Genomic DNA, 23,087 nt, shown 5'->3' with positions numbered 1-23,087 from the left:
GCAGGTCTCCTTTAAAAATGTTTTTGTTTCTACCTGTCTAATATCTTCTATTGTTCTATATGGAAAACACAGCACACCGGAAGTCCTAAGACAAAACGGAAATGCCTCTGTTGTAAAAGTGGGTGGGGCTGAATAAGGTGAATGACGATGTGAAAAAAGTTTTTTTTTTTTTTTTTTTATAGATCTTTGAAAATGTATTAAAGATAAAAAAGCCTTTGCCATGAAACTCAAAATTGAGCTCTGAGAGGTGAGATTGAGATGGTTTGAACATGTACAGAGGAGGGACCCAGGGTATATAGGGAGAAGGATGCTGAGGATGGAGCCACCAGGCAGGAGGAGAAGAGGGAGACCAAAGAGGAGGTTCATGGATGTGTTGAGGGAGAACAAGCAGGTGATTATGAGACAGAGGAAGGGTTGGGGTTTCCACATTTGTGGAAGTCTGCTGAAAACCTTTTGAGTAACAGCCACACTGGTCACATGACCTCTTTGGTAATGAGATTAAACCACACCACATGTTCATTTGAGAGTCTTGAACAGAAGACTTTTGTTGTTTTGTTGCTGTGCGTGAACATCACGTTAGAATATCTTCCATCATTTTAAGGTCTCAGCTGTGATGCACGTCGAGCTGCATGCGATTGGCTCAGCTGTTGGCAGGGGGTGGAGGGCAGAGGATGGGTTGCTGTGCTGCTATTGGCTGGCCTGAGGCCCAAGGACAGATGGGAGATTTCAACACAGTGCTTTTTTCTTCTTCAACTCCTTTTCTTTCTCATCCTGTCTTTTCTGCATTTTTCTTTTCCTTCTTTTATCCATTGGTTCTCTGGTGTCTCTTCTTTTAGTTTTTCTGAACTCTGCTGTTCTTTTCTGCTCCTTTGTTGTCTTTTCTCCACTCTCTCTAGCACCTTACTAGTTTCCTTCCCTCATTTCCTTCTCTGTGTTCTTTATTCATCTTAACATGCTCTTTTGTCACGTGTTCATGCTTTTCTGACTGAGTTGAGATAAACTGGTTTTAACTTTATTTTACATACCACAGTCCAGCATTAGGGGTCTTCAGCTGGTTCAGAACGCTGCCGCCAGACTTCTGACACGTAGCAGAAGGTCTGAACATATCACACCCATTTTGGCATCTTTGCACTGGCTCCCTGTCTCTCTGAGAGCAGATTTTAAGGTTTTGTTATTGACTTATAAGGTTGTTCATGGACTGGCACCATCTTATCTGGCTGATCTGGTGGAACTTTACGTGCCGGCCCGGGCTTTGCGGTCGCAGGATGCGGGACTTCTCTGTGTTCCCAGGGTGAAGAAGAAGTCAGCAGGTCAAAGAGCCTTTCTGTATCGTGCACCCACCCTGTGGAACAGTCTTCCTGCGACCGTGAGGCAGTCAGTCTGTGGACATTTTTAAGTCAAGACTCAAAACCTATTTTTATTCTCTTTCTTATGGATAGTTTTTATTTTTATTTGTTTTATTCTTTTACTTCTGTTTTTAATTTATGTATTTGAATTTTTTATTCATTTTTAATTATTTATTCAATTTTATGTTGACTTGTTTTATGTAAGGCGCCTTGAGACAGCTTTTGCTGTGATTTGGCGCATTATAAGCTAATTAAATTAAACTACAATACAACTTTCAAATGTCATTGACTAAATGAGCACCAATCTGGTTTTAAACTGTATTTGCTGGATGTAAACTCATGGTCAGCTGGATTTAAGGCTAATATTAAAGGATTATTAACCTCGCTTGCTTGGTCTGTACGAGGTCTGATATTTCCCCGCACAGACCGAGCAAGCGAGGTTAATAATTAGTTCATTATGTGGCTGTTCAGAGCTGTGTTTGCGTCTTGTTGGTCTTCATGTCCACTTGAGCTCGTTTGCTGTTAATTCTTCCAGTTCAAACTCATCAGTGTAATAAAATTCGCTTGGCGACTGCTCCTCTTCATTGCTCAGAATTTCTTTGTTCACTTTTTGTTTTGTTTAATTTTGCGCTGTGATAATTGTAAACCATTGCAAATCTGATCCATGATCTGAACCGATTGTCATGGCAACAGTCTCATATGGGAAAATATTACACCAGAAATCAGCCAATCAGAGCGTACGTACTGTCATAGCCATATAATGAAATCTTTTATTGTGGTGTATTTTATAGAGAGAGTAAGGTTAGATGTTATCTGTGTCACAGTAAGCTACTAAATCTCATATTCTTCATACAGCCAGTAGGGGGCACTAAACATCTGCATCAAAATTTACAAAAATGGTGAAATTTGAATGTTCGTTGTCCCCACTTTCAGAATGGTTATGATGTTGATAATCCATCAAGACTAGGTCCTAAGATGATACCAAATCTACCACACAGTTGCTGAGGTCCAGCTCCAGATGGACAGATGTTCTGAGGTGTTTTATGTGGGTCCCAGGGTGAATTCACAAAATTAATCAATAATGAAAAGTTATGAAAAGAAACTGATTGTTTCAGAAATGTTCTTTTGTCAGACTTTTTGGTACGTGCTGGAGATAATGTCGAGCTGTCAGCAGCGGATCTGCCAGGATTTTAAAGCCTGTTTCTTCACACATCGACTAATTTATTGGATGGTGACGGCTCGCCGTGACTCTTCGGGCTTGATGTAGTTTCGTAGGATGCAGTTCAGTTTCTGTGTCTGCCTTTGATTTGGACATGGTGGTTTTCCACATGCCATGATGTCACTCAAAACCTGTGGGACACTCGCATGACTCAAGCACAAGCGTCACATTCCTCATGTGTCCTCAGGATCTGTCCGGCTCCATTGATGACTTGCCCACAGGCACTGAGGCAGCGGTAACCTCGGGGGCACCAGGCTCTGGGGCCACTCAGGCTGACCAGGGGAACTCTGCCTGTTCACCCTTCTCCCCAAATGTCTCACCACGCCTCCCCCCGCCCACCCGCACAGCGCCCTCCCCCTCCCCTTCACCTTCCCCCACGGGGTCCAGCAGCCAGTCACGCTCTGGCCCGCTGTCGCCCACCAGCAGCGCAGCAGGTAGGACCACCCACTGCAGAGCTTTTTCAGAATTTTTTTTTTTTTAGAACATGGCAACAAAAGTAATGTATTTTTGAGTAAATTTGACAATATGGCTGAACAGTAGGTTTGATTTTTGTCCACTTTTGGCTCTGCCTCCATCAGGTTTCCCTCCTGCTCTGCAGCGCAGCACCCCGGGGCCCCAGGTCGGCCCGCAGCACTTAACACCGCCCGTGTCTGCTCATCCATCACCAGGGGGGCCCATGCACCAAGGCACCTACCAGCAGGGCGGTCCCTCCTACAGCCAATACGGGCCCTCAGGTACAGGACTCCCCCACCATCAATTTAAATTGTTTAATTTAAATTAATAGTAAAAGACTTTGAAATTAAATGATTGATTTGAGATGGCAGTTTCCTTTCAGAATAAAATAAAGCAAATGTTTCTTTGTTGGTGTTGCCACAATGCTGTCACTCCGCCTCCAGGGAACTTCCCTCGGCCCCCTCACTACGGTGGGGCCCCGAGCACCAACTATAGCGGCCCTGGCCCCAGCCTGGTTAACAGCCAGGGGCTGAACGCCAGCAGCCCGATGCACGGTCAGGGCCCCTCCACCCCGTCAGCCTGCAGCCAGGGGCCTGGCACTGGAGGACGGCCTTACCCCGCTGGAGGGAGCACCATGGCTCCCACCTCCCCTGGTATGCCACAGCCTGCTGGACAGGGCATGGGGCCTCCGGGGCTCATTGTCAGCCGCAAACCCTCTGACATTGGTCTCAACAGCGGATTAATTCCAAACTCTTCCTCTTCCCCCTCGTCGTCCTCGACAGCCGCCCAAAGCAGGTGAGTGTGGGTGGAGGTGATGTCACCAAGCAGCGTTCACAGTGGGGGGGGGGGCACCCACCTATTTCAGTCTGAACTTATTTTTATATTCTGGATTTTTTTGTGTGTATTATGTGTATTCATCAAATTGTCTTTTATGAGTACATTTTAAAACGAATGTCTAAGCCTGAGTAAAAAATCCACAGTTGTGTCACAGACTAAGTTGTTTTAAATTTAAAATCCAAGATAAATATTTTTGTTAGTGTGTTTGTTCACTCAGGTGGCTCATGCCAAACTATGATTTTTGCATTTGAGGTGTTGGCATTCTAAAATTTGTGACTTGTTTATGTCAGTGGGATAAGGAGTCGGTGCAAACACTGTAGACCTGGGTTCAAGTCCCGGCCAGGCTACCTCTCTCCTTGGGTCAGACACTGCTTCTGCATCATCCCAGCCCACCCAGCTGTAAATGGATCCTGGCTTTGGTCAGAGAAGTAACCTGTGGTGGGCTGGTGTCACCTCCAGGGGGAGTCGTAGACCCTCAGAATCTGGAGATGGGCTCTGGCAGGCCTCAGGCCCTGTTGGACTCAAGTCACTTGTTTTCTGTAAAACATTGCTCTTCTGTGTCTGAATATTATATTATTTCATTTTTAAAACTGTTGACCTCCAACAGTTTTTGTTACTTCTCCTTCACCACCTCCATCATCCAGGCCTCCCTTCGCTCGCTCCCCTTTCTGTCACACCCAGTCCTGGCCCTGGGCCCAGTCCACCCTGTCTCCTACCCTCCACCTGTCCCACCCTCCTCATCCTCACTCGCAGCACAGCGTCAGTGCTCAGTTACAGACAGCTGCTGAGCATCATGGGTAGGTTTAGAGTGCCAGAGCCTTTGTACTCTGCATTCAAGCTGCCAGCTCGCCACTGACCTTTGATCTGACCCTGTCTTCTTCTCTTCGGTGTTCAGACAGGGCAGTTACCCCAGTATGGTACCAATGGGCCCTGGAGGCCTCTACAACCACCAACTCAGCAGCGGCTCTGGGGGCATGATGTCACAGGGCCTCTCCTACAGTGCCACGCCCTCAGGTGAGGCAGAAAGTTATCAAATTATCTGCTGAAAAAGACAAATGTGCACACTGCTGAGGTCATGCAGGATCTCCCAAAATCAATGTCAGGAGGTTACACCCGGACAGATGGGAAGACAAAAGAAGTCACAACATTAATCTCCAATTGGGAAATGATAGTTACATTTTTTTGACATGACTTGTGCAGTGAAGAAAAGCTGTCGAGCTTAAATAGCTTCAGTTCCTGCTGACACATTCTTGTGTCCAAAAAAAAAAACCTCATTTGTTTGCTGAATTCAGGCCGCATGATGATGACAGCAGAGGGTGCTCAGACAGATGCCAGACACAGGGCGGAGCTCAGCAAAGAGGGTGCCAACCTCGCCAATGATCCGCTCAAATCCAAGGTATGTCATCTGGCTTCACTGACCTATCAGGATAGTTGTTCTCTGTGCTGAGCTCCACTCTGCTCAGTGTAGACACAAATGAGCCTTTATGAAGCAAATGAACCAATTGCTTCAGAAAAAAATTTCTGTATCAAAATTTCTCATTAAACATTCCATATTTGTTTTAAGCCGTGGTCACATGGCACTAACGAAGGACACCGAAGCCAAAACGAAATGAAAAATCTGGAATTACGTTGACTTTCGGAGATATCATTTAACCGTTGTCCAGCTTCGTTCCTGCAGCTGGCGCTTCGTCAGAATTTTTGAACTTTGGAAAAAGGTGAACGAGCCCCAATGACAACCTTAATTCATCCATACGCCACTTTGCTTTCCGTCTTGACGGTTCTTCTTTGTTTGCATAGTTCCCGTACCCTCAACATTCTGTTTGATTGTTGTCCAACTTCCCAAGTCACACGTCTTGACCGAATATTGACAATATCTGAACAGATCAATAACCAAAGATCTGATGAGCTGAATGTGACTCATCCATGTGTGGGACGAAAAGCAACGTTGTCATATAGAAACAGGAGTGGAAGAACATTTGATCAACTACTTGAACTATTTACGTACGTTCCAGCCGTCTGTGGCTGGAGAGGCTGTGCACACACACAAACAGCTGTGTGCACGTTCGCATGCTGGACTGGAACATGTGTGTGCACGTTTTTGTGAAGACAAACTGTCAAGACGACCAGAACTCGCACCTGCAGGTGCTTTGGAGAGCGCACGTTGACTGCAGAAATGGTCACAGGTTGGCGCTCGGTCAGAAACCTGCTGTCACATCATCATGAATGTTTTGATTTTGTTTAAAGCGTCAAGGTCGCCGTTAGCTTTGGTTTTGTTTGTCTTTTATGTGCTCTGGACTTACAGGCTTTTCTTTGATGGGAGAAGTGCCAGCCCATTCGTCCTCTTTTTCTCAACAATTTGTGACTTTTTTTTTTCCTTTGTTCAGCGAACGCTGTGTGACTGGGCCCTTATTTCAGCTGAGCTTTTTCTTTGTCTTTGCATTTCCTGGTGTAGCTGCTGTGCGTATACTGCCCCTGTGGTTGATGTGGGTATTGCAGCTCCTAGCTGCTATTATTAATTGTATCATGCACAAAGAGTGCTTAGAACAGAGATTGGATACGTGTGTGTGTGTGCTTTCAGGCCTCAAGTAAAATATTTTCAGATGCCTCTCACGTGACGTCACTTCACGGGTTGAGATCCCCAGCTTACGTGAGAAATGTTTCTCATGAAACATCCGTGACTTTGGTGCCACTTTTATTAAATGTCTACATTTAGAAACTGATAACACACGTGGAGCGTGAGGTGAAAGCAGTTAATGATGTAAACGATTAAAGGCATTGCGCTGCGGTGGTTTGAATCATATTTGTCTAATAGATTACAGTTTGTTCATGTAAATGGGGAATCTTCTTCACAGACTAAAGTTAATTATGGAGTTCCACAAGGTTCTGTGCTAGGACCAATTTTATTCACTTTATACATGCTTCCCTTGGGCAGTATTATTAGACGGTATTGCTTAAATTTTCATTGTTACGCAGATGATACCCAGCTTTATCTATCCATGAAGCCAGAGGATACGCACCAATTAGCTAAACTGCAGGATTGTCTTACAGACATAAAGACATGGATGACCTCTAATTTCCTGCTTTTAAACTCAGATAAAACTGAAGTTATTGTACTTGGCCCCACAAATCTTAGAAGCATGGTGTCTAACCAGATCGTTACTCTGGATGGCATTTCCCTGATCTCTAGTAATACTGTGAGAAATCTTGGAGTTATTTTTGATCAGGATATGTCATTCAAAGCGCATATTAAACAAATATGTAGGACTGCCTTTTTGCATTTACGCAATATCTCTAAAATCAGAAAGGTCTTGTCTCAGAGTGATGCTGAAAAACTAATTCATGCATTTGTTTCCTCTAGGCTGGACTATTGTAATTCATTATTATCAGGTTGTCCTAAAAGTTCCCTAAAAAGCCTTCAGTTGGTTCAGAATGCTGCAGCTAGAGTACTGACGGGGACTAGCAGGAGAGAGCATATCTCACCCGTGTTGGCCTCCCTTCATTGGCTTCCTGTTAATGCTAGAATAGAATTTAAAATTCTTCTTCTTACTTATAAGGTTTTGAATAATCAGGTCCCATCTTATCTTAGGGACCTCGTAGTACCATATCACCCCAATAGAGCACTTCGCTCTCAGACTGCAGGCTTACTTGTAGTTCCTAGGGTTTGTAAGAGTAGAATGGGAGGCAGAGTCTTCAGCTTTCAGGCTCCTCTCCTGTGGAACCAGCTCCCAATTCAGATCAGGGAGACAGATACCCTCTCTACTTTTAAGATTAGGCTTAAAACTTTCCTTTTCGCTAAGACTTATAGTTAGGGCTGGATCGGGTGACCCTGGACCATCCCTTGGTTATGTTGCTTTAGACGTAGACTGTGTTTCATAATTATTGTATGGCCTTGCCTTGCAATGTGGAGCGCCTTGGGGCAACTGTTTGTTGTGATTTGGCGCTATACAAGAAAAAAGTTGATTGATTGATTGATAAAACCCCTGATGACTCGCAAAAGCGACAAACACTGCTGTCTGACACTAGGTGTCTCCACTGAGCTTGTGTGAATGCCCTGTGGTGTTTCCAGTCCCAGTCATGAACTCAAAAAGTTTTGTGGTTTGTTTTTCTGTCATAGGACAGATACAGCTCCCTGTCACCGATGTCCCCCAGCTCAGTCAGTGTGTCCTCCTGCATCGGAGGGGATGCTGATGGTGTCGGCAGCTCCGCCTGGTCCAAGGCCACCAGTAACCCTGTAAGTGCTTGTTGGTGAGAGCTAGGACTGTATTGACTTTAGGGGGATTCACTGGAGCACCTCATCCACATCAGCACTCTGATTAGAGAGCGAGGCCGGACACAGATAAACTTTTGTGGGTCTTTAATGTGAAGCAGAGATCCACTTTACAGCTTACAGCTCAGTTGTTGGTACGTTTTGAATGCCCACTGACTCTCTGAACAATGTTGTGTGGATAAATTGTCTATAACATCTGTAACATCTGCACAATAGCGTCTGTACTGTCTGGTATCTGAAATAAAGAAATAAAATACACATGAGCTAGCTCAATAACAGGTTAACATGAACATCGCTTAGCTTAGCCACGAAATGAGGAACATGCAAAGAAACGCTTTAGCATTAGCACACGAATTAGCGCCAAATTGACCGCTTCATTTACATATTAAAAGAACTCATTAGCATTCATATACAACTCATTTAACCAACCTTCATCACAAACTCAGACAGAGTGAAAGTAGAATGATGTAATCTGCCGTGAATGGCCCAATACTACCGGCCTAATGACCCCTTAGCTGCCCATGTGAGCGCCTGAAGGAAAAACACAATAAAACAGTCCTGAACCGTCCCAACTAAGGCAGTAATAAGGGAATTTATAACAGTGCTGCTGCCCTGTGTGTGTGTGTGTGTGTGTGTGTGTGTGTGTGTGTGTGTGTGTGTGTGTGTGTGTGTGTGTGTGTGTGTGTGTGTGTGTGTGTGTGTGTGTGTGTGTGTGTGTGTGTGTGAGACTGAAAGAAAATCTAACTTTCTGAATATACTCTATATCATAGCCTAAAGTTGTGAGTAAATCAGTTCGAGTCCCGCTTAGACAGGAACATCATTCAGGTTCCTTGGACAAGGTCAGGTGAGCGCCTTGGATGGCAACATGCTGAAATCTGTGTGCGAGAAAGAAATGCATCTTTGTAAAATGTTTTAAGCAAAAATAAAAAATAAAAAAAATCAGCACAATATCAACGCATTTAGTGGAACTTCAAGACAGGTGGCAGCAGAAGCAACAGGAGGAGGAATGATTCGGACTGCAGCAGTCACGATGGCGTCTGTAGTTATTCTTCTGACCTTCCATGTGTTTGGTTTCTGACTGTGGACTCTCTGTTCCCGTCTGTCCAGAAGTCCAACATTGCCTCCATGACCAACGAGAAGATCACACGGTTATACGAAATGGGCTGCGAGCCGGCGCGGCGAATGTGGGTGGACCGGTACCTGGTTTTCATGGAAGAGCGTGGGACGCCTGTGGCCCACCTGCCGGCAGTGGGAAAGAAGCCGCTGGACCTGTGCAGACTCTACCTGGCTGTCCGAGAGATCGGAGGCTTGGCTATGGTCAGGCGTTGCTCAGATTCCATCACCTTCTCGGTCCTCTCCTCCACAGTCTCATTCATGTTATCCTCTTCAGGTGAACAAGAACAAAAAGTGGCGTGAGCTCTCCACTCTGCTGAATGTGGGCACATCGAGCAGCTCGGCGAGCTCTTTGAAGAAGCAGTACATCCAGTACCTGTTTGCCTATGAGTGTAAGGTGGAGCGAGGAGAGGAGCCTCCACCTGAGGCCCTGGGAACCACAGGAGACCTGAAGAAACCGCCCTCACTTCAGGCAAAGGTTCAGCCACCCTCTCCTGGTAAGAATCACTCCAGACCGAGATCTGAATGGTCTGTTGCCATGGTAGCAGCCAGAGTATGCCAACCTTTAGTTTGCACATTAACAGTGAAAACATCACAGCCATGGGAAACGGTAAAAAAAAAAAAACCTCACATAGAGGCCAATGCTACGAGGCTGTGAAAAGTCAGAGGAATCCTGCGGATTTTGTCATGGGGGGGGCTGGCTAGTGTTGTACTCTGCTGATGGTCTGTAATCGTGATTGTCACAAAGTAGGGATGCAGCAGTACCACTTTTTCCCAGACTGAGTACAAGTACTTACATTTGGGTGCCCGTGGATACAGAGTACCAACATGAATTCTTAATGATACATTACAGTTTTATGATGACTTTCTAAATGTTTTATTCATCAGCTGTTCCTTACTTTTTGACTATAACTGCTACCACTATCATTAGCTTTTTTTTTTTTTTTTAAGGTGTGTCCGTGGAGACTCTCCCCATGTTAGCATTTAGCGTGTCTGTCCTGACGGGCTAAAAGCGTGTCTCAGTGTGGACGTCTGTCATTTCTTGTCTTTGCAGCAAACTCAGGGTCTCTGCAGGGTCCCAACACACCTCACTCCAGCAGCAGCTCTCTGACCGACGCCCCCGGAGACCTGAAGCCACCGACCCCCTCCCCCACTCCACATGAACACATGACCCTGCACCCAGGGCACAGGTAGACCAGGGTTCAAACAGGGTTTGCCTTTTAGAATAAATAGTTGTGTGCCTTAAGGGCACCATAATCTGAAAAGTTTGGTGCCCCTCAGAAAAGTTCGGTACCAAACCTACCGCTACGCAGCATAGTGGCAAAGCAACTAGGGGGTCTGGGGGCATGCCCCCCACAAAATTTTGATATAAAAGGATGCAAATTGTGCATTCTGGTGGTATCTGGGGCAGATTTGGGGTGAAATTATGGAAGAACAAAAAACGAAAGAGATCTGCACAGCCAGTTAGCTCCCAAACAAGCCTTTAATAACACACCAAAGGTGACGTTTCGGGCCTCGCCCTTCATCAGACAGGATGAAATTATGGAAGGGAATTTGTGTTTTTGGAGTAATATTTTCTGAAATTTCGAAACTTTCTAACCTTGTCAGAAGCTGAGATGACCCCATGCCAATATGCACAGGCAGATTGGCATGGGGTCATCTCAGCTGCCGATGTTTTATTAAACATCCAGCCCATTAACAATCATGGCTGCCGTGAGTGTTGATTACACTTATGATTACAGAAAATCTATTAGCAGTCATCATGGTCATCTGCCATTCTCTGCAGCACTTCAAGGTGTTCTTCCTCAGAATCAGAATTAAGATCAGAATCTAAGGCAGCTCTTCCCTCAAAAACTCTGTCATAATTGTGTTTATAAACCAGTCACCATTTGCTTTTATTATACATCTGTGTAGTTAATAAATAAAATAATCTTCACAGATGATTTGCTCGCGTGCACCCGTAGAGAAATATAAAAAACTCTCCGCTGGCTGCTGTTCGCTCTTCCCTCAAAGACGCTCCATTTGATCTGTGTATAATAAAATGCAGCATTACAAACAGAGAAGAACATTTTTTGATGACGTTTTGTGTATGTGTCGGTCTCAGAAAGTCAAATTCTGCGCACATTTTGTCCAAATTTGATAGATTTCTGTACAGTTATGAAATAAAAAAGGTGGATTCCAGTCGGGAATGCAAGTCTAAAGAATTGTGTGCCCGTCCCCAAAGTAGGGTGCCACGGGTTCCCGGGTAACCGCTAAAATCGAACCCTGGGTTCAAACCCACACCAGCATCTTTTATATAGTAATGATTACCGGCTCTGTCTGGAGCTGCCTTCCAGTTTGACACTAGTGATAGGATGATGATACCTCAAGGAGTGTATTGACACACTACACAAACCGTATTGACACTGTGTTGGTCACTCAATAGTGACCCCTGCAGTAATTATAAAATCATTGCAGGTAAATAAAATAAAAAGATGGAAAAGCTAACATGAAATAGTTAATTGCCAGTCCTCTATTTAAAATATGATCTCATAATTGCATAATTTCTCAATTTGTGTGTCGAGTTAAGCTGTTCATGAGAAGAGTTTAAAATTTGCTTAAAACCTTGTGTAAATGCTAAACTGAGTTTTGTAAAATATAGCAAATTTGGAGTTAAAATTTATAACTTATGTATGGAAATTTGTTAACTTAAGTGTTAAAGCATATGAAGTAAAAGACTAAAAATATTCATTTATGCATTTTTATTGAGGAACAAAGGTTTCTGAATGCGATTTCTCCTCTTACACACCAGTTCCCCTGCCTTAGAAAAAACTCTTTCACAGGGTACAGATGAAGATGGTGAGCAGAAAGATTTCAGTGCGAGTTGATAAAGGTGTGGATATGTTTTCTGGTTATTCTTCCAGTATTGTAAAGGAGTACAAACATATCTAATTGGAAAAATAACAGTAAACAAAGATTTATCTTATTTGGCGTCAAAAGATCAAAATTATTCCAGACTGGGGAAACGTCTTTGAACGATCCATGAAGTCAGTGGAACAAGGTGAGGGCAAGCAAAACTCCATCCAACAAATCCTCAACATGTGGATTCAGTTTGTTTCCTTATAAACACAATTTGGCGCGGCGCAGCCGAACAACACAGTTCCTCTTATCAGTCACATGATTTTTTTTTTTCTTAAAGTGATACATGAACCAATACGGGGTTTCACTCTTGTGTGCTCGGCACAGTGCTGACGCACCAGTGTTGTTCATCCCATCACTATTTGACACCGTCCCAGGGGATACAGGGTTCAAACCTTCCCACAGTACCCATCATGTCCCACAGGGAGCTCAGTGCTCACCTTATTTTCCCCCTTATTTATCTGATCTTTGTCATATAACGAGCGTCGTTATATGAAATGTGTAACGATCGTGAAGCCTTCAGCACACAAACACATTCAACACTTTTTTTTATATATATATATATATATATATATATATATATATATATATATATATATATATATAGTGGGTTCATGTGGTTAAAGTCCTCATGTTCCTTGTGGTTCATGTCTCAGGAGTCTTGGAGGAGTAAGCATCCAGGATCCATTCTGTGAAGGCAACGATCCAGCCTACCATGGTAAGCAAGGCCCAGGGCCTGCTAGCGCCCCCTGTCAACATGGAGGAGCTCCAACAGATCCCACCCTGGGGATGCAGTATGATGCTAACAAAGAGGCGTACAGAGGACTGAGGAAGGGTGAGGAGGGTTAAAAAAAAATTAAAATACCCCTTAATTATCCTGTGTGCCTTCTGGCAAACACAAGCCTAGGATTTCAGCTTGTTAAAAAAAAAAAAAAAAGTTTTGGTTCAGGTATGACATCCAGTCCAAATGGTCTCTTGCTGACACTTTAAATTTTTTGGTCATCTTCTCATATTGTCTCCTGGTGCGTCTCAAGATGTCTGTATGTGACAGTGATGTTTTATTAAAATAATAAAGTCTGGCCGACTTGATTATTTTGTGGTTTAGATCAGTTTGGCATAAAAGCACAGTTTTCTCAAACCTTTGTAAAAAGAATCGATAATATTTAATTTTGGGTTAAATCGACATTTAAAGGCTGGACTTTTTGTAGTTTATTAGAGTCCAGGTTTCTTGAGTCTGGAGTGGGCGTGTCTACTGAGAACCAGTCAGGGTTATTGATCATTTGGTGGTTGTTGATTCTGATGTTTCAGTTTGTGTTCTTGAGGAAACAGGAGGTCAGTGCAAGGTGGGACTCTCTGTCCTCCGCTCGCTCAGACCCTGTTATGACTCAGCAGGACAGGGTTTGTTTTTTTAAACCACATTAATTAGTCTGTTTCTGCCTGAACCTCCCTCAGGTCCAGGACTCAAGGAGCCCTTTGGTCCCAGCCATGTGGCCAGTGGTACCATGCAGGACATGTGCCCACGTGGGCCACCGCCTCGCCCTGTGCCAGGACTGGGATCTCGGCCTCAGTACCCCTACAGCCCCAGTTACGAGCGGAGGTAACCTGTTTACTTTGACAGATGCTAAAAGATGAAACATTTCCTCTGTCCGGGTCGGCGTCTCCTTTAATCATGATCCTCTCGTGTTCTGCAGGACAGACCATGTGATGGTCCCAGAGGGAGGCATGGCGCCCCCTGGAGGTCCATCTGGAAGGGAGCCTGGCTTGTACCCTGCTAACAGATACGTTCAGCAGAGGTGAGGAAAGCCATTAGAGATAAAGACTGAAATAGAGAGACTTAACATGGTGACATTGTTTTTATCTGTTAGACACGAAGGCTACGGGCAGCAGTTCCCCCACAGCATGGCCTACAGTTCCCATCAGCCCCTGTACACGCAGCAGCAGGTGAGCAGCTTGTCCACATGGGGGCACTTTTACAACACCTTCAGCTTGTAAACAGGAAGTTTACTCTCAAACTGTTAATTTTAAAAATAACAACAACAAAACAAATCTGTATTGTTTATCACGTAAGGTCAAAGTTCCACTGTCCTGAACTTTCCCTTTGACGTGATGAATCCTCTCATTCTTGGTGGCTCCAGGTTTCATAAAAAACAGAGAGAGGGGCCTGTTAAACTCCAGATCATGTGAGTGAGACTGTTCTGTTGTCAGGGCTACAAGCGTCCTCTGGACAGTGTGTATCCAGCAGCCAAACGTCACGAGGGCGAGGCCTTCGCCATCCAGCAGTACGCCACTCAGCAGCCTGATGTCTTCAGTCCCTACGGAGGGGGCGGGAGCTTCATGGGACCAGAACGGCGTCCCATTCAGGGCCAGTATCCATGTCCATATAACCGTGACCACCTGCCACCCGGAAACCAGGGGCTCTCACAGAACAGTGTCATGGGTGCAGGGCCTCCCGTTGGGCCAGCGGGCCCCAGGGAGGGACTACAGGGTAGCACATGGCACCCCCGAGCAGAAATGAGCTACTCAAGCCGACAGGGAGAGCACTACACCAGTGTGGGCAGGGGGGACGACCTAGAGAGCAGGGCCCCCCAGGATGGCCAGTGGCTCCCGAGTCACCCTGGCCAGTGCCAACCCCAGTACCCCCTACACTCCTCATCCTCATCCACCTCCGTGTCTGTCCTCCCATCCTTTCAGGCCACACCCACAATTCCAAACCACCTCTCTCGTGCTCATAGCCCCTCCTCTTTTCCACGGCCCCTTGGCGGCTCCTTGTCCCTGAACAGTTCCCCCTATGTGCCAACCTTAAAGAAGGCGGGGCTCCCCGGTGCCGTCCCCGGGCCCCTGCCAACACAAAACCTCCCCGTCCTGCACAGAGAGGTCTGCTTCCCGCCGGGGTCTGTGGAGTCCACATCAGCCAAACTGACACCACGACCACGGGTGACCGCCAAGGACGCAGGTCAGACATACGACACGCATGCACCATGACCACACGTGTTCAAGTGCTATCAGCTGATGCTCTGAACTCGTCCTATCAGGGAGCCCGGAGGCATGGCGCGTGATGATGTCACTGAAGTCAGGCCTGTTAGCGGAAAGCACCTGGGCTCTGGACACCATCAACATTCTGCTGTATGACGACGCCACCGTAGGCTCCTTCAACCTCTCACAGGTCCGCCACACAGACCCGGACAGGAAACACTTCCTGTTTGAATATTTTATTTTGAAAGGACACATGGAACAGTTTTCTTAAAGTTCTGCTCATCTCTCCTGCAGCTTCCTGGTTTCCTAGAGCTGATTGTCGAGTATTACCGCCGCTGCCTCATCCAGATCTTCGGGATTCTGGAGGAGTGTGAGGTGGAACCTAACAGCAGGACGACCATGTTGATGCAGAGCAAACCCCAAGTCTCCGCCCCCAAGACAACTGACCAATCATCTGGGGAGCAGGGGGTGGAGAAGTTGGACGCTGAGGAAGCAGAGCACCTGGACAAGGAGAATGAGAGTGTGACATCACAACCCCCAGACTGCAGCCAGGTCACAGCAGAGCCCCGCCCCCAGCAAGCCAGCAAGTATGACAAGCTGCCAATCAAGGTTGAGGAGAGTGATGAGGATGCAGAGATGATGGAGGAGCGCTGGGCGGAGCTAAACCGCCCTAACTGCTTCATCAGCGGCATCCTGCACTGGAAAGCTGGAGGCGGAGACACCACCATCCACATCCAGACGCACTTTGAGCCCTGCACCGGAGACCCCGCCCCCCTGAACCCTCTGGAGAAGGGGGAAGGGGGCGGAGCTCCTGATGCTGAGGAGAACCAGCTTGAAAGGCAAAGAGGTGAAGGTGCCAAGAGATTTTTTATATTTTAATTTCAGATCTGAAGTCTGATCCAGTTTCTTTTGTTCCTCCTGCAGACTCCCTGCCTGAGGGTCAGAGGTCACCTGTGCAGAGTCCCATCAGCCAGCTGGAGGATGAGCCACGGTGTTGGGACGAGGCGCCGCTGTCGACAGCGGAGCCCTGGCAGGACTCACTCGCCCGATGCTGCGTGTGCGTCTCCAACATTGTGCGCAGTCTGTCTTTCGTCCCCGGAAACGATGCTCACATGTCCCGACACCCGGGTCTGGTACTGATCCTGGGTCGGCTGGTGCTGCTGCATCACTACCACGCCCGGCGGAAACGGGCACTGCCGACCTACCAGCGCGAAGCGGAGCAAGGCCGAGCCTGCAGTCACGACGAGTGGTGGTGGGACTGTCTGGCGATGCTCAGAGAGAACACGCTGGTGACGCTCGCCAACATGGCGGGCCAGCTGGACCTGTCCCAGTACCCGGAGAGCATCTGCCTGCCCATCCTGGACGGGCTGCTGCACTGGATGGTGTGTCCATCGGCCGAGGCCCAGGACCCGTTCGTGGCGGGGGGCGGCGGCTCCTCGCTCACGCCCCAGAGGCTGGTTCTGGAGTGTCTGTGCAAGCTGAGCATCCTGGACAATAACGTGGACCTACTGCTCGCCACGCTGCCATTCAGCCGCCAGGAGAAACTGTTCACCACTCTGGTGCGCCTCGTGGGCGAGCGGAAAAACCAGATGTGCCGTGAGATGGCAGTGGCTGTTCTGTCCAACCTGACGCAGGGCGACCCGGTGGTGGCGCGGGCCGTCGCCCTGCAGAAGGGCAGTGTGGGAACATTAATCAGTTTCCTGGAGGACAGCGTGGCCATGGCTCAGTACCAGCAGAACCCCCAGAACCTGCTTCACGCCACAGCGCCGCCGGAGCCGCCCAGCATCAACATGATGTGCCGCGCTGCCAAGGCGCTGCTCGCCATGGCAACAGTGGAAGAAAACCGGACAGAGTTTGTTCTGTATGAGAGTCGGCTGCTGGACATCTCTCTGTCCGCCGCGCTCAGCTCGTCCGTGGCCGCCATCATGTGCGAAGTACTGTTCATACTCAGCCGCTCGTGACACGTACACCACTGTGGACGTAGCTCCGCCTACCTGCTGTGAATCAAACGGTTCTATTTTTATTTAAAGAACAGAAACAAAGTTTTTACATATAAATATGTGCGACGCCGTGTCGACGTAAAGTTCTGCCCTTTTTGTGAATTTACAAGTTTTAGTTTTTCTGTTATGAAATAAAAATATAAACACTTTTTTCTGTCAGTTTGAAGAAGTCTTTTTATTTGATAAATTATAAAAAAAAAAAATGTGTGAACTTTTTGTCACTCAGCTTATCAGCTGTTTATTTGGAATTTTTAAATATTGTTAATATAGAAAGATTTTTTGTCTTTCACCAAAGTTCAGAGTTTGGGTTTTTTTTTGTGGGCTGAGTTAGCTGGCTGTGGGTGGAGTCAGATTAATTTAAATCTTGGGAGGGGCTGTGTCTGCTTAATTGTTGTTTTGGTTCTCATTTTGGATTTTTGGGGGTTATTAAATGTGAATTTTATGATGGTCAGTATTTTGGATGGTGTGACATCACTCCGCCATCTTGCTCCTGTAAATAGACGCTATAGATTGGAGCGCCACTTTCCCTTCCAGCAGATGATGTCATCATTTCCTGGTGGACTTTTCTGCAGAGCTGAATAATGCATAGTCTGTATTTTACAAAAATCACCTTCAGGATGTGTTTTTTTTGCCTGCACTTTGTGTTTTCATTGGACAGACTGTACTGGCGAGGGGGCGGGGCTCTACTCATAACTGACAGTTGTAGCAGATGTAAATGATGCTGTTTGATTGGATTGTTTATTGAAATCTTTATATGTTCCACATGTTGTAGAATAAATGTTCATGAACTCTGGTCGAGCACTGTGAATGCAGTGCCGGCCTTCTTTTGTCCACTAGAGGGTGATCAACAACCACCTGAGTCCTGTTTTTTCCTTCCTCAGTCTCATTTGTCCACAAGCATCGACAACCACTGGGGGGGCAGTATTATGTCCCTCATTTATTTATTTATCGACTGTCAGATGTATTTTGATGACGTGTTATTGAAACTAAAGACAGCCGCGCGTAACGCGGCTTTACAGCAGGGACAGAGTCCGAGTCCAACAGGATGTGCAGGTTACAGTGAGCCAGCTGTTTGTCCTGTGAGTCCTGGTAGTCCAGTCCACCGGAGTCTGGACCCAGTTTCACCAACAAACAGCTTTTAGCCTCAGAATTTCCATGGACATGGGCCAATGCCTGATTTTCAGCAGCAGCTCATTTGGACTTGAAGACTGCAGCCCAGTCCAGCGGTTCAGAGGCGGCTTTCTTTGGGATGGATGGGAAGACGGTCTGCATCTTCTGCTGGAACTCTGACAGCTGGAAGATACAAGAACACGTCCTTAAAGTAATAAATTTATATAGAAACAAAAAGATGTCAAAGCCGGTGAAAGTTTGAGATTTTCCTTCCAATGTCTTTAATGATGGAACGCTCGCCACATTTTAGTGTCCACATACGTTATGGACGTCCAGAAGCTTCCAGATGGCAGTGCTGAGCAGCCCGACCCCACAGCAGGCCCACAGCGACCCCCAGCCCAGTGCCCGCAGCGCCAGCCCCGCCCCGCTCTCTGGAACTGCTGCCGTTGCCACCACACCCTGCAGAGGACAGGAAGTCAGGACAGCTGAATCAGACAGACAATTTAATGAAAACTTCAGTAAATGTCCCCCAAAAGGTCAAAGTGAAGCCTGAGTTTGCCTCCTTGTGCTAAATTTACTTTAAAAGCCCAAAAACAGTTTATCGGTTTTATTTTCTGTGGTTTTCTTTTCACCTTATTGAAGCAGGCTGGACTCTTCTTCTTGGCCAGCGCCAGTGTGGATCCAAACCCTGCCATCATCCCTACAGCAGCCACTGCAGTCAGAAAGGCTGCACCTGCAGCCCGGAACACAAAACCCAAAGAACCCAGGTCCACGGTTCAGAAGAAACCAAAATATGTTTGCACAGTGCCCCTACTGGTGAGACAGGGAAGTGAGCCAATGAAAGGGTCCATAAACTAATTTCAGATGGTCAGTCAGTCACTGGAGGATGGGGTGGATCAGGGGTTCCAGCACCTGCCTCCTGTGCAGAAGGTCACTAGTTTGAGTCCAGGGTGGGTCAGGTACTTGACACCACCCAACAGCAAATGGGAAACCTGATGGCAAGGAAAGGAACTGATCACCCTCATCGGGCCACAACCTGGAACACATGCAGCTCTAACGACCGCCAACCTCCCCGGTACGAGACTGGCCCCAGTGACAAAATACAAAGTCCTTAAAAACTGGAGACCCAGTGACAACTTGGACTCAGGTTTCTACTGATTTCTAACAGCTACTGATAGTGACAGCTACCAGAGGAAACCCCACTACAGGAGACTGTTAATTCTTCCCCCAGTTCTTTCTGTAATACTGTCCCTTAAAAAGTACAAACTTGAACTATTCTGCACTTTTAAATTTAATCAAAGTCACAGCAAAAATAATCAGGCCTGTGTCCTGCAAGCTCAGCTAGGTCCTCGGGCCTCTAAGGCAGATAATAAGAATGTGGGACCGAGACTTCTGGGACCCCACAGGGCTGCTGTTTAAGTCCAAAACTACAACCCCTGGCAAAAATTATGGAATCACCGGCCTCGGAGGATGTTCATTCAGTTGTTTAATTTTGTAGAAAAAAGCAGATCACAGACATGACACAAAAATAAAGTCATTTTAAATGGCAACTTTCTGGCTTTAAGAAACACTATAAGAAATCAAGAAAAAAAGATTGTGGCAGTCAGTAACGGTTACTTTTTAGACCAAGCAGAGGAAAAAAATATGGACTCACTCAGTTCTGAGGAAAAAATTATGGAATCACCGGCCTCGGAGGATGTTCATTCAGTTGTTTAATTTTGTAGAAAAAAGCAGATCACAGACATGACACAAAAATAAAGTCATTTTAAATGGCAACTTTCTGGCTTTAAGAAACACTATAAGAAATCAAGAAAAAAAGATTGTGGCAGTCAGTAACGGTTACTTTTTTAGACCAAGCAGAGGAAAAAAATATGGAATCACTCAATTCTGAGGAAAAAATTATGGAATCACCCTGTAAATTTTCATCGCCCAAACTAAAACCTGCATCAAATCAGATCTGCTCGTTAGTCTGCATCTAAAAAGGAGTGATCACACCTTGGAGAGCTGTTGCACCAAGTGGACTGACATGAATCATGGCTCCAACACGAGAGATGTCAATTGAAACAAAGGAGAGGATTATCAAACTCTTAAAAGAGGGTAAATCATCACGCAATGTTGCAAAAGATGTTGGTTGTTCACAGTCAGCTGTGTCTAAACTCTGGACCAAATACAAACAACATGGGAAGGTTGTTAAAGGCAAACATACTGGTAGACCAAGGAAGACATCAAAGCGTCAAGACAGAAAACTTAAAGCAATATGTCTCAAAAATTGAAAAATGCACAACAAAACAAATGAGGAACGAATGGGAGGAAACTGGAGTCAACGTCTGTGACCGAACTGTAAGAAACCGCCTAAAGGAAATGGGATTTACATACAGAAAAGCTAAACGAAAGCCATAATTAACACCTAAACAGAAAAAAAACAAGGTTACAGTGGGCTAAGGAAAAGCAATCGTGGACTGTGGATGACTGGATGAAAGTCATATTCAGTGATGAATCTCGAATCTGCATTGGACAAGGTGATGATGCTGGAACTTTTGTTTGGTGCCGTTCCAATGAGATTTATAAAGATGACTGCCTGAAGAGAACATGTAAATTTCCACAGTCATTGATGATATGGGGCTGCATGTCAGGTAAAGGCACTGGGGAGATGGCTCTCATTACATCATCAATAAATGCACAAGTTTACGTTGATATTTTGGACAATTGAAAGGATGTTTGGGGATGATGAAATCATTTTTCAAGATGATAATGCATCTTGCCATAGAGCAAAAACATTCCTTGCAAAAAGACACATAGGGTCAATGTCAACGAGCAGATCTGATTTGATGCAGGTGTTAATTTGGGGGATGAAAATTTACAGGGTGATTCCATATTTTTTTCCTCTGCTTGGTCTAAAAAAGTAACCGTTACTGACTGCCACAATTATTTTTCCTGATTTCTTATAATGTTTCTTAAAGCCAGAAAGTTGCCATTTGAAATGACTTTAGTTTTGTGTCATGTCTGTGATCTGCTTTTTTTCTACAAAATTAAACAACTGAATGAACATCCTCCGAGGCCGGTGATTCCATCATTTTTGCCAGGGGTTTTATTTGCACTATACATACACGGCCGTATCTCCACCCAGGACAGTAACATAGATATTAAGTACGCAGATGATACGACCATCCTTGGACTCATCAGAGGGGGAAATGAGTCATCTTAAAACTAAGGAACTTATTTTGGACTTTAGGAGGGGAACCACCAGCCGCTCATCATCCAGGGGACTGTAGTGGAGCGGACAAACAGCCATAAGTTCCTGAGGCGTCACATCTCTGACAGTCTCAGTTGGGTAAAAAACACTAACAACAATGAAAAGAGCTCAACAGAAGCTGCACTTAAACAGCAAGACTTAAACACCAACCAAGTCTACAGAGGAGTCATTGAAAGTATCTTCACCGGTGGTATCACAGTGTGGTTCAGCCACATCACCTGGCTGAGAGGAAATCACTGCAGGGGGTCCTTAGAAGAGCAGAGAGGGCGATTGGCTCCAATCTGCCTTCTATGGGCACAATTTACACCCAGCATGGAGCATCATCAATTCAGGGGACAACCTGAGACAACCTCAGAGGACACGTCTCCACAACAGCTTCTTTCCAGCCGTTGTCAGACTGGTGGACCAGGACATCAGAGAGGGAAGGAAGCACCTCATTTCAACCCAAAACTAGTGTGTGCAATAAAATCCAACACACAAGTTTAATACGTATGTGCAATATCTCATACACTAAATGTGCAATACTTAACAAAGCATGTGCAATAATTAATGATGGGTGAAACCACAGTATGTCCTCACGAGCTACTAGCTGGTCTTTTTTTTTAGATTTTCAGTTCAGAGTTGGTTTGTAAATAAATCTATACCTATACAATAAATATTGATTTTATTCTACCTTTGTGTTTTTTCTGTTAATTTCCACTATTGTGCTTTATTTATTTTTAAGAATCTTTGTGATTCAGAGAAATGCACAAAAATTACAATGTGCTTGCACTTGCTCAAATAGCAAATAAACTTTATTCGTTCCTAACCTCTGACCCCTGACCCCTGACCCTGAGCCGTGGTTTCCTCTCTGGCTTCATACCTTCAGACTCTTGTAAAACTACTAACGGTGACGCACTGAGAGAATAAACCTGGTTTCTTTTTAGTGAACTGTTTGCTGATCTTCCCTGTGAACGGGTCGGATCCGGATCAGAATCAAATCATTTTGGACAAACTGGGATCCAGAATCTCTCAAAATGGAGAAAACGGTTCTGACTGACACAATGTACCGATGACGTCAGAAGAAGAGTAGAATAGAAACCTTTTATGACGTTAATTTTGTCCTCTTTGATCGTGGATTCTTCTGCGGATGACATGACGCTGCTGCGGTCCGTCCGTGAAAACACGACGGACAGAAACAACACCGGAACAGGAACCAACACAATAAAAAAAACTTCAAAATAAGACGACGTTTGTTGAAGTAAAGTTCCGCCGTGTTGCAGCTTGAAACTGATGGATGCAGCTGCAACCTGGAACAGCTGCCTGTTGTCCCGGTGGCTTCCCTCACTCAGTCTTTGAGACCTTCCTCCTGCACACAGATTTACTGTCCGGAACCACACCAACGGAAATGAAGCTTCAGAAAATGTTCGTGTGTTCATCCTCTGAAAGGAAACTGGCTGTAAAAGTGTAGTTTACGTCATGTTTGTGCAGGTTAGTTCTCACTGTGTCCCGGCAGGCGGAGGGCGTGCGGCGGGTTCACCCCCTGACGGGACGCCAGTGTCCAAAATTCACAAGTCTAAAAGCTTGATTAAGGATTCATGATGAAGAAAATTAGATATTTTAACAACGAACATTTTCT

At 45.7% G+C, this 23,087-nt stretch overlaps 2 protein-coding genes across 3 annotated transcripts in view; one reads left to right on the top strand and one right to left on the bottom strand.

Moving 5' to 3' along the window:
• The window catches only part of LOC117503005 (AT-rich interactive domain-containing protein 1B-like), a 34,105-nt gene extending 16,215 nt beyond the window's left edge, over positions 1–17,890 (top strand). The window contains exons 5-22 of one of the 2 annotated variants that reach the window (XM_034162151.1): positions 2,753–2,999; positions 3,144–3,299; positions 3,462–3,813; positions 4,500–4,652; positions 4,751–4,869; positions 5,148–5,251; positions 7,970–8,086; positions 9,230–9,439; positions 9,513–9,732; positions 10,290–10,425; positions 12,790–12,968; positions 13,586–13,730; positions 13,825–13,926; positions 13,999–14,074; positions 14,339–15,086; positions 15,166–15,296; positions 15,401–15,953; positions 16,031–17,890. In XM_034162151.1, the coding sequence (XP_034018042.1) occupies positions 2,753–2,999; positions 3,144–3,299; positions 3,462–3,813; positions 4,500–4,652; positions 4,751–4,869; positions 5,148–5,251; positions 7,970–8,086; positions 9,230–9,439; positions 9,513–9,732; positions 10,290–10,425; positions 12,790–12,968; positions 13,586–13,730; positions 13,825–13,926; positions 13,999–14,074; positions 14,339–15,086; positions 15,166–15,296; positions 15,401–15,953; positions 16,031–17,067 (4,785 nt within the window). In that variant the 3' untranslated portion in view covers positions 17,068–17,890. The remainder of the gene's footprint in view (positions 1–2,752; positions 3,000–3,143; positions 3,300–3,461; positions 3,814–4,499; positions 4,653–4,750; positions 4,870–5,147; positions 5,252–7,969; positions 8,087–9,229; positions 9,440–9,512; positions 9,733–10,289; positions 10,426–12,789; positions 12,969–13,585; positions 13,731–13,824; positions 13,927–13,998; positions 14,075–14,338; positions 15,087–15,165; positions 15,297–15,400; positions 15,954–16,030) is intronic. The other variant, XM_034162152.1, reaches the window with a different exon arrangement.
• A 135-nt stretch (positions 17,891–18,025) lies between these two features.
• Positions 18,026–22,658, bottom strand: tmem242 (transmembrane protein 242). The gene is made up of 4 exons (XM_034162153.1): positions 22,551–22,658; positions 18,849–18,949; positions 18,538–18,675; positions 18,026–18,399 (listed from the first exon to the last, which is right to left on the bottom strand). The coding sequence occupies exons 1-4, from the start codon at positions 22,603–22,605 to the stop codon at positions 18,298–18,300; spliced, it is 396 nt and encodes a 131-aa protein (XP_034018044.1). The 5' UTR covers positions 22,606–22,658; the 3' UTR covers positions 18,026–18,297.
• Positions 22,659–23,087: the final 429 nt, after the last annotated feature.

Source organism: Thalassophryne amazonica, chromosome 21, assembly GCF_902500255.1.
Source record: "Thalassophryne amazonica chromosome 21, fThaAma1.1, whole genome shotgun sequence".
In the NCBI taxonomy this organism is placed as follows: domain Eukaryota; kingdom Metazoa; phylum Chordata; class Actinopteri; order Batrachoidiformes; family Batrachoididae; genus Thalassophryne; species Thalassophryne amazonica.
Note: the sequence above shows the minus strand (reverse complement) of the source record. Positions and strands in the feature narration are given on the sequence as shown.

Bases quoted from the DNA above. Each gene is read 5' to 3' on its own strand.
- tmem242 (XM_034162153.1), bottom strand. From the start codon at position 22,605: ATGTCATCCGCAGAAGAATCCACGATCAAAGAGGACAAAATTAACGTC. The intron at 18,676-18,848 runs GTGAAAAGAAAA...TGTCCTCTGCAG, and splicing joins GTCCAGCCTGCTTCAATAAG to GGTGTGGTGGCAACGGCAGC. The intron at 18,400-18,537 runs GTATGTGGACAC...TGTATCTTCCAG, and splicing joins AGCTTCTGGACGTCCATAAC to CTGTCAGAGTTCCAGCAGAA.